This window comes from Xyrauchen texanus, chromosome 47, assembly GCF_025860055.1.
Source record: "Xyrauchen texanus isolate HMW12.3.18 chromosome 47, RBS_HiC_50CHRs, whole genome shotgun sequence".
Lineage (NCBI taxonomy): Eukaryota > Metazoa > Chordata > Actinopteri > Cypriniformes > Catostomidae > Xyrauchen > Xyrauchen texanus.
This window is the reverse complement of record NC_068322.1, coordinates 3,153,437-3,163,588: the sequence shown is the minus strand read 5'-3', so window position 1 is coordinate 3,163,588 and position 10,152 is coordinate 3,153,437. Positions and strand designations below refer to the sequence as shown.

General features: G+C 39.0%; 1 protein-coding gene across 1 annotated transcript; it reads left to right on the top strand.

Annotated features, from left to right (window-relative positions):
• The first annotated feature begins 1,041 nt into the window (after positions 1-1,041).
• LOC127639026 (synaptophysin-like protein 1) lies at positions 1,042-9,585 on the top strand. The gene is made up of 5 exons (XM_052120839.1): positions 1,042-1,539; positions 3,167-3,285; positions 6,756-6,960; positions 7,046-7,237; positions 8,637-9,585. Exons 1-5 carry the CDS (start codon positions 1,468-1,470, stop codon positions 8,766-8,768), a joined length of 720 nt encoding a protein of 239 aa, XP_051976799.1. The 5' UTR covers positions 1,042-1,467; the 3' UTR covers positions 8,769-9,585.
• The last annotated feature ends 567 nt before the right edge of the window (positions 9,586-10,152 follow it).

The window sequence follows — 10,152 nt, the reverse complement described above, 5'->3', positions numbered from 1 at the left end:
TACACAATGAATGTCAATGGGGACTGAGGTTGTTAAGCCCAAAAAGGATTAGAAAACACCATAGAGCTCTGTCAGGTCCTTATAATGCAAGTAAACGGGTGCCAGCACTTTGACGGTCCAAAAGTCACATTTACTGGACTGGAGTTGTGTGGATTACTTTTATGCCGCCTTAATGTGACTTTTGGACCGTCAAAGTTCTGGCACCTGTTTACTTGCATTATAAGGACCTGACAGAGCTCTATCTTCTTCTAAAAATCGTCATTTGTGCTCTGCTGAGGAAAGACATATCTGGGATGGCATCAGGGTGAATGATGAACCAGAGTATTTTCATTTTTGAGTGAACTATTTCTGTTCCTCATTCAAATATGTCTAAAGAAGACTTGGAATTTATTGCACAAATTGTATGTACTTCTATTATGGTATATATATATATATATATACATACACACACAGTACTGTGCAAAAGTTTTAGGCACATAAGATGTTTCACAAAAGTATTTGTCTCAAGATGGTTTTTATATCTTCAGCTTTAGTGTGTCAATAGGAAATATAAATGTTAGACTCTCAAACATTACTTTTGCAAATAGATTTGAATAGAAGAACAGGGAGCCCTCCAATAGATGACATGGTCCCCACAAAGCCCCCCACTGAACATCGAGTCAGTCTGAGATTACATAAGATGAGGCAGAAGCAATTGAGACAGCCGAAATAGACAGAAGAACTGTGGTGAATTCTCCAAGAAGCTTGGAACATCCGATCTGCCAACAACCAAGAAAAACTGTGTCCAGGTGTGTCTAGAAGAATTGGGGCTGTTTTGAAGGCAAAGGTGGTCACACTGAATATTGATTTAGCTTTTTTTATGTTTACTGACTTTGTATGACATTAAGTGATAAATGAAAACTTTTTATGGCATTATCTCTGAAGACATCCTCACTAAGTGCCTAAAACTTTTGCACAGTACTGCGTGTATATGTATATGTATATTGTGTGTGTGAACTGTCCCTTTAAGATACTTCTTAAGTGTTTATAACGGAGCACAGGAATTTGGAGAATTCATCTACAGCGTCTCACAGGATCATATGACTAACATTGTTCTTAAAGCCGCGTTCATTCACTGAGAGGAGAAACATTGTAACATTCCGCAACTGTTGCGTTCTTTTTATTCCTCTTCATTATGACGTATTGTGGATGCGAGCGTTTAAACATTTAAATGAAATGCCTTACATTATCTATTAACATCGTAATTCTCTTGGACAAAACTGTGTAAATCTGTTCATTTATATTCTCATCTGAGTCTACAGTTGTGTTTTCTTCGCGGAGGCGGAGCAGCATCACTTACCAAAGAAACACGTCACTTTGTCAAACATAAAGTGTGTTTTATTATTATTTTTTTTTAATGAAAACTTGATCAAGCAAGATTCAAGACCCCCTTTTCTTCCTGGAGGATATCTGGGTCGGTGGGTAAAAATGCAGACCGGATTCAGATTAAATTTAAACCCCGTCAAAGAGCCTCTTGGTTTCGTTAAAGTCGTGGAGTGGGTGAGTAAAACCTCAAATCTCTTTTGCCATTTTAAGATGAAGGATTTTAACTTTAGATGGAGGGCAAAGGCCTGAGTGAAAACGCATTTACACGAATGCATTATTCCATGCATACAGCAAGAGTCCAATGTTTAATTAACTAAACGTATATCTACATAAACCAGCTTCAATTTTTATTTCAACTCACTAAACTTGTGTATTTTGGCCTTATGAAGAACATGTGTTATACATTACTTTTGCACACTAATGATTTACTGGGTCGTCCCCATGAGGGTTGCAGTCAGCAATCTTTTGGTTTAGCAAGATATACAACAAAAAAAGATTATTTTGAGTGCATATATATATATATATACACACACACACTTGAAGTCAGAAGTTTACATACACTTAGGCTGAAGTTATTAAAACACATTTTTTAACCACTCCAAAGATTTCATATTAGCAAACTATAGTTTTGGCATGTTGTTTAGGATATCTACTTTGTGCATGACATGAGTAATTTTTCAACAATTGTTTACAGACCGATAGTTTCACTTTTAATTGACTATATCACAATGCCAGTGGGTCAGAAGTTTACATACACTAAGTGAACTGTGCATTTAAGCGGCTTGGAAAATTCCAGAAAATTATATCAAGCCTTTAGACAATTAGCTTCTGATAGCAGATGTACTGAATTGAAAGTGTACCTGTGGATGTATTTTAAGGCTTACCTTCAAGCTCAGTGCCTCTTTGCTTGACATCATGGGAAAATACAAAGAAATAAACCAAGACCTCAGAAAACAATTGTGGACCTCCACAAGTCTGGTTCATCCTTGGGAGCAATTTCCAAATGCCTGAAGGTGCCACACTATCTGTACAAACAATAATATGAAAGTATAAACACTATGAGTCCACGCAGTCGTCAAACCACTCAGGAATTAGATGCATTCTGTCGAAAAGTGCAAATCAATCCCAGAACAACAGCAAAGGACCTTGTGAAGATGCTGGAGGCAACCGGTTGACAAGTATCTATATCCACAGCAAAACAAGTCCTATAACAACATGACCTGGAAGGCTGCTCAGCAAGGAAGAAGCCACTGCTCCGAATCCACCATTAAAACCCAGACTACAGTTTGCAAGTGCACATGGGGACAAAGATCTTACTTATTGGAGAAATGTCCTCTGGTCTGATGAAACAAAACGTTTGACCCAAGTTAAACAATTTAAAGGCAATGCTACAAAATACTAAAGTGTATGTAAACTTCTGACCCACTGGGAATGTGAAAGAAATAAAAGCTAAAATAAACAAGTCCTTCTAGAACAATTATGGATCAGGTTGTATCAAAATCAAAATGAGCAAAGTGTGCAGAGCTCGACCGTTCACATGTCCGAACCTCGCATGCCATCACGTGACACCTATATTTTTTTTATTTTTAATAATTGGCTTTATTTGAGTAAAACTAAACCTCTTTATTTGCATGATTAGCTTGAATTTGACCATGAACATCAGGTCTTGATTTATTTTAGCAATCCCATTTATGTGTTCAACACAAACTGAGGAAATCAAAGGTTAAAACTGACCGCGTGGTTGTGTTGCATGGAGGGTTTGCATTCATTAGGCTGTCGTATACTTTATTCTCTTCTGTAGCTCACTGCGGTGTTTGCTTTTGGGACCTGTGGAGGATATACAGGCACAAATGTGCTTTCCATCTTCTGTGACGGAGGTGGGAATGAAACGCTTAGTGCCACTTTCAACTACCCATTCAGGTGAGCTCCAACACACAAAAAAAGTTCACTATTATGAGGTGTCTCATTTTGTTGGGCTTACCCAAATCAATTAGGTTCCCTTTTCACTTAGTGTTTGAGTTGAGATTGCATTGTAAAAATATTTTAAGTGTAATATACAGTAACTCATTTCCTGTGTCATTCCTGTTATGTAGCACCTTCAACTCCAAACTACTTTTTGTTGTATTTTAAAACCTGTTGATACACATTCGCCCGCACGCGATAGTGACGTCACTCTGCTTACATTGAATATATAATTTACCGTCTATAAATGTAATTAATGTTAACAAATTATACATCTTTTCAAAGGGTTCAACATTGATATCTGATCTCTGTTTCGCGATAGCAATGCTCCAGAAACAGCAATTGAGTTATTTGTGCAGGAGTACAAATAGAAAACATGCAATATCAGAACGGGACTTTTATTATGAAAACACGATCGCCAGATGAATCCAGTTCAACACACTTGGGTCAATCGTCCATGACAAGCGTTCATTGACAAACATCCAATAGCACTTTTTGTCCATAAAAGTGATAAATGTGAGAAATATTGATATATTCTCCGTTGTTTACATGAGATCTCTCCTGAAAGAATTACCCTTCGTCATCGTTCTTCAACAAACTGCAATCTGAGCAGCATTCATGTTGTAAAACTGTATATGATCTGATATATTAGAGTCTCATAATCAAAACCAGCCCATCTCCAAAGTCTGTTTTTAAAAATGCGGTGTAGTTTTATTCATAATAGCCGATCAGTGCCGTCAGATTTAGTGTCGTCTTGAGAGGCGGAGCCTTAATTTTACTCTGAACACTTCCAGTGATTTTACAGAGATTAAAGCTGCAGGAACCTTCAAACATCTTCAGATTTGAAACGTAACTTCTTTAGACTCGTGGCTTTGAGAACATTGTATTTCTGGTTAGTCTTGCCACTTTTATTATTGTTTTTTTTTAGATTATAAAAACATGTTCAGCACAAAATATTTCCATTACTTCAAACTTCAGCTTCTCTAACTTTAGAAAATAACAACATATATTAATTCTGAAACTTGGGAAATAAAGCCCAAAGTGTCTTCTTTCAATAGATACTACAACTGTGTCCATACTCCAAAGGGTCCCGTAAATACAACCATTATCATGCTTTGTGCTCAAAAAGGGGGCGTGTATCAACAGGTTAATAAAGTGATCTATAAATGGATTTAGATGATTTTTTAGAAATGTTCTCTGGTCAAGCGCAGCCACTTCTGCTTCCTTAATTGTAACATGATTATTTTACTTAAGTTATTTGATCAAAAAGGATGGTATGTGTACGAGTGAGACAACTAAAACCACAAAACACCACATAAACCATTGCTAATAGAGATCTTTGTGCTGTTGTTTTCCCACCAAAAATAATGTCACTTCCTGGAGGATGGCGCCATTAAGGAACTGGCTTTTTTGTTAGTTAAATAGATATTACAAAAGACTAACAGGATGGAAAGTTTTTCATATTGCAGGGTAAACTCTTAGAATGGTGACTGGAAGGCTCAGGTGGTAGAGCGGGTTGGTCACTAATCACAGGGTTGGCGCTTCGATTCCCGGCCCACATGCTGAAGTGTCCCTGGGCAAGACACTGAACCCCAAGTTGCTCCCAATGTCACACTAGCGCCTTGCATGGCAGCTCTGTCGTCATTGGTGTATTTGTGTGAATGTGAATGGGACGCAGTTTTAAGCGCTTTGGTAACCTCTTAGGTAAAAAAAGGTGCTATATAAGTGCAGACCATTTACCATTTACTTCCGTACTTTAATTAAGATTTACAAAAACAAATAAGAACTGTAAAAATCTATGTGAATGAGATCACCCCTCAGTTTACAAGAGTAACAGTTTACAACTTTTAAAAACTACAACAATATCTGTCTGGAACAAAGGGAAGGGAATCTCCATAGCAGTGAAGACCTGACTGCGCTTTATCCTGCCTCCCTCTCCCCACAAACTACTCCCAATAAATGACTGATTAGTCATTATTGCAGACACATGGTGTTGATCAGCCTGCAAGAGAGAGAGAGAGAGAGAGAGAGAGAGAGAGAGAGAGAGAGAGAGAGAGAGAGAAAGCAGGAACAAAAACCTAAGATACAACTGGAAATCCAACTGTGTTAATCTCCAGAATTTTTTTTTTTTTTTAAATCTTAATGATGTAATCACAAATGACTGTGATTGGTGCATCCTGAACAGTGCTGAGAAAAATAACAGGTACCATGTGACAGTGCTGTATATGTGTCGCTTCAGATGTGGTCGGACAATTATTTAGTTACACATGAATAATGAAACTGAGACACTTTACTAGTCATTAAAATGGAAATAAAAAACATTGTATAAAGTTAAAGTATTTTCTATGTGGTAAAAATGCTCAAATGTTGGTTGGGAGTTGGGACATTTCTAATTTTCTGAAAGTTGGTCGGGACATCTTCATATCATTCCTACCTAAATCTACACATTTGTGTTGTTTGATGTATGGGCAGTTGTGAGCTCCTTTTTCTGGGTGAAATGTCCATGGAGGGGCACCAAAAGCGAGTTGTTTTCACCTGTACAACAGTGAAGAGGAATGCATATTTTATATACTGTACCCCACAACCCAAACCCCAAACCTAAACATTAGTCCAAGATTTCATTTTAATGTTCAAGATCCATCCATCCATCTTCAACCACTTATCCGAAGTCGGGTCGTGGGGGCAGCAGCTTCAGCAGGGGGCCCCAAACTTCCCTATCCCGAGCCACATTAACCATCTCTGACTGGGGGACCCCGAGGCGTTCCCAGGCCAGTGTGGAGATGTAATCTCTTCACCTAGTCCTGGGTCTTCCCCGAGGCCTCCTCCCAGCTGGACATGCCTGACACACCTCCCTAGGGAGGCGGCCAGGGGGCATCCTTACCAGATGCCCAAACCACCTCAACTGACTCCTTTCCACGCAAAGGAGCAGGGGCTCTACTCCGAGCTCCTCACGGATGACTGAGCTCCTCACCCTATCTCTAAGGGAGAAGCCCGCCACCCTTCTGAGGAAGCCCATTTCGGCCGCTTGTACTCGCGACCTAGTTCTTTCAGTCATGACCCAGCCTTCATGACCATAGGTGAGGGTAGGAACGAAAATTGACCGGTAGATCGAGAGCTTTGCCTTTCGGCTCAGCTCTCTTTTCGTGACAACGGTACGATAGAGCGAGTGCAATACCGCCCCCCGCTGCCCCGATTCTCCGGCCAACCTCCCAGTCCATTGTCCCCTCACTCGTGAACAAGACCCCGAGGTACTTGAACTCCTTCACTTGGGGCAATACCTCATAATACCGAGGTTCAAGATAATGTTTTAAAATATTTTATCCAATTTATTAAGACATATTGTTTTGGGACATAAAAATGTACTGCATGGTAAGAATGACCCTACTGCATTTTCCCTGTCCAACTACTAATTTCGTTCTTCTGTAAAGGTTAAACCAGGTTCTGCTGGTTGAGAACAACACCACCCTTTGCAACCGCACAGTTTCAGAAACCCATCTGGTTGGAGACTCCTCATCCTCGGTGGAGTTCTTCGTGGCTGTGGCTGTCTTGGCCTTCCTGTATGCCATGGTGGCTCTACTGGTGTATCTGGGCTACATGCACGTATACAGAGACTCTGACTTTGGTCCAATGCTTGTGAGTATGCAACCAATAAATGAGGCTGTTTCAATGTGATTTGAGAGTATATTCATACAGTGGTAAATTGTGGAATCTTTCATAGGATTTTGTGGTGACGGCAGCCTTTGCGCTCCTGTGGCTGGTGTGCTCGTCGGCATGGGCGAGGGGTCTGCAAGCGATGAAGGATGCCACCAGTACAGCTGGCATTGACTTAACGCTGGCACTCTGTAAGGAAAGAGATGTCAAGTGTGAAGTCACTGAGTATGCCAGCATGCGCTCACTCAATATATCTGTGGTAAGACGCTGTATACATTAATAGATCACACAAATGGACGATACAGCAAGATTATAAAATAATATTCAGTGACAAATAATGTAGGGTAATGTAGTGTAGTCCGATTCCTGAACGAATGACTCATATGAGTCAGTCCTTTTGAATCTACAGTGCGAACAGTGTTGTCCGATTCCTGAATGAATGACTCTTGTGAGTCGGTTCCTTTGAATCTAAAGTTCAAAACACACTCAATCATTGCAGTCCGATTCCCCAACCAATGACTCTTATGAGTCGGTTCCTTTGAATCTAAAGCTCAAAACACACTTGATCAGTGCAGTCCGATTCCCGAACGAATGACTCTTATGAGTCGGTTCCATTGAATCTAAAGCTCAAAACACATAGTAAACCAGTGTAGTCTGATTCCCGAACTAATGACTCTTATGAGTCGTTCCTTTGAATCTAAAGCTCAAAACACACTCGATCAGTGTAGTCTGATTCCCGAACGAATGACTCTTATGAGTCGGTTCTTTTGAATCTACAGTGTGAAACATACAGTGCGACCAGTGTAGTTCGATTCCTGAATGAATGACTCTTATGAATCGGTTCCTTTGAATCTAAAGCTCAAAACACACTCGATCAGTGTAGTTCGATTCCTGAATGAATGACTCTTATGAATCGGTTCCTTTGAATCTAAAGCTCAAAACACACTCGATCATTGCAGTCCGATTCCCGAACGAATGACTCTTATGAGTTGGTTCCTTTGAATCTAAAGCTCAAAACACACAGTCAACCAGTGTAGTCCGATTCCCGAACGAATGACTCTTATGAGTCGGTTCCTTTGAATCTAAAGCTCAAAACACACTTGATCAGTGCAGTCCGATTCCCAAACGAATGACTCTTATGAGTCGGTTCCTTTGAATCTAAAGCTCAAAACACACAGTCAACCAGTGCAGTCCGATTCCCGAACGAATGACTCTTATGAGTCGGTTCCTTTGAATCTAAAGCTCAAAACACACTCGATCAGTGCAGTCCGATTCCCGAACAAATGACTCTTATGAGTCGGTTCCTTTGAATCTAAAGCTCAAAACACAGTCAACCAGTGTAGTTTGATTCCTGAACGAATGACTCTTATGATTCGGTTCTTTGAATCTAAAGCTCAAAACACACTCGATCAGTGTTGTCTGATTCCCGAACGAATTACTCTTATGAGGTAGTTCTTTTGAATCTACAGTGCAAAACATACAGAGCCAACAGTTTAGTCTGATTCCCAAACTCTTATGGAATACTCTTAATAGTAATCGGAATTATTATTCCTCATGATTCCTATAAGGGACACTTATTAAGAAAGTGAACACGGTCAATTTTGATTTCATGTTGACTTTACCCAACTATCTCAACATTGTTTTACTTTGTTTTACAGGTATTTGGTTACGTAAATCTCATCATATGGGCCGGGAATGCCTGGTTTGTGTATAAGGAGACACGCTGGCACTCACAGAAGGTCAATGCACAACATGCGGCGGGGCGTGGCCCAGCTCCCGCCCCCTTCTAAACTCCGCCCCCTAATTATCTCCACATCTCAGCCTTCGTGAAACAGACATAACCCATTAGGTTTATGCTTTACGTAATTCGTATAATTCGTCATATGTTACTTTGCATATGGCGTTCATGTGATGTTTTTCTAATGTTTTATAACTTTCAATTTAAAAACAATTTTCCAGCCACACATTCCTGTGTACTTAAAGAAGTGTCTCACACATAAATGATATTGTTTTAGTCTTTATAAATAATTTGGCCCACATGCATGCTTCTGAAATGATTCTTTGAAACGGTCTGTTCCTCTAATGAATTGCATATGTTTTATCAAACAATATAAATGTTTTCTTTATTCTTTTGCATTCACTTTTCAATTGATTTTAAGAATGATTTTTTGTTAACATTGTTACTGAATGGTGTTCTGATATGTTGCATTATTAATCATTTAATGAATATATGTGCAGTTGGGGAAATCTCACGAAAACATGTCCAGGTCACCCCAAAATCTAAAGAAAATTAAAAATGTATATAAGAAATATCAGAAGAATTTGGGGGTGAAAATATGCTGAATTGTCTTAAAACAACTTAAAAACGCAAATAATCTTAATGGTCCAAAAAAATAAGCTTTTTGTCCTCTTTAGTTTATAGCAATTTCATTTATTTTCATGTTTACATTAAATTTTTCTATTCATATATCTTTTAAATTGTAAGTGCTTCATGTTTTTGTTGAATAAACTGACTGTAAAGTGCAGTTCTGTAGGGTTTTGTGCTTCTGGGAAGAAAGGGTGAGTTCTTACCCAAATAAATCTGTGCTTCCTGATGGAAAAATAATAGTGCTTTTGTATGTGTGTGCTGATTCTGTGACTTGTCTGATTGCTGTTTATCAAGAGAACAAACAAAACATTGTCTGAAGCAGATGCATCAATATGGTAGTTTACAGATGGGGCAGTATAACCAGAATAGTTTTCAAAAGTGCTTTAAGTGTCCCAACGGTGGTCTGACAGCCCGGCCTTGTACCCCCTCTGTATTATCATGAACTCACAAATTCATATCTCAGAGTTATGTTAAGTGGCATTGATTTTTTGTATATAATAGAATATAATATGGCAGCCTACAAGTCAATGATCCATTGCAATTTAATATTATCAGGACTCTATCTAATAATCTAATCATATTGGTCACCTGGTTACCTATATTTCCCAGCTGTTTAAGAACTCTTCATAATGCAAACATAAATGATGAGCAAAATAATGTTTTTAACCCAACAAGGAGTGTTGAAATCATGTGTATTATTCTGGTGAATTGAATTACAATGCCACCTGCTGGCCAACCTGTACCCACATACAGTCAATAAGACTCTGAAATGATTCTCTACTTAGAGGCAGCCTTTAATTGAATTA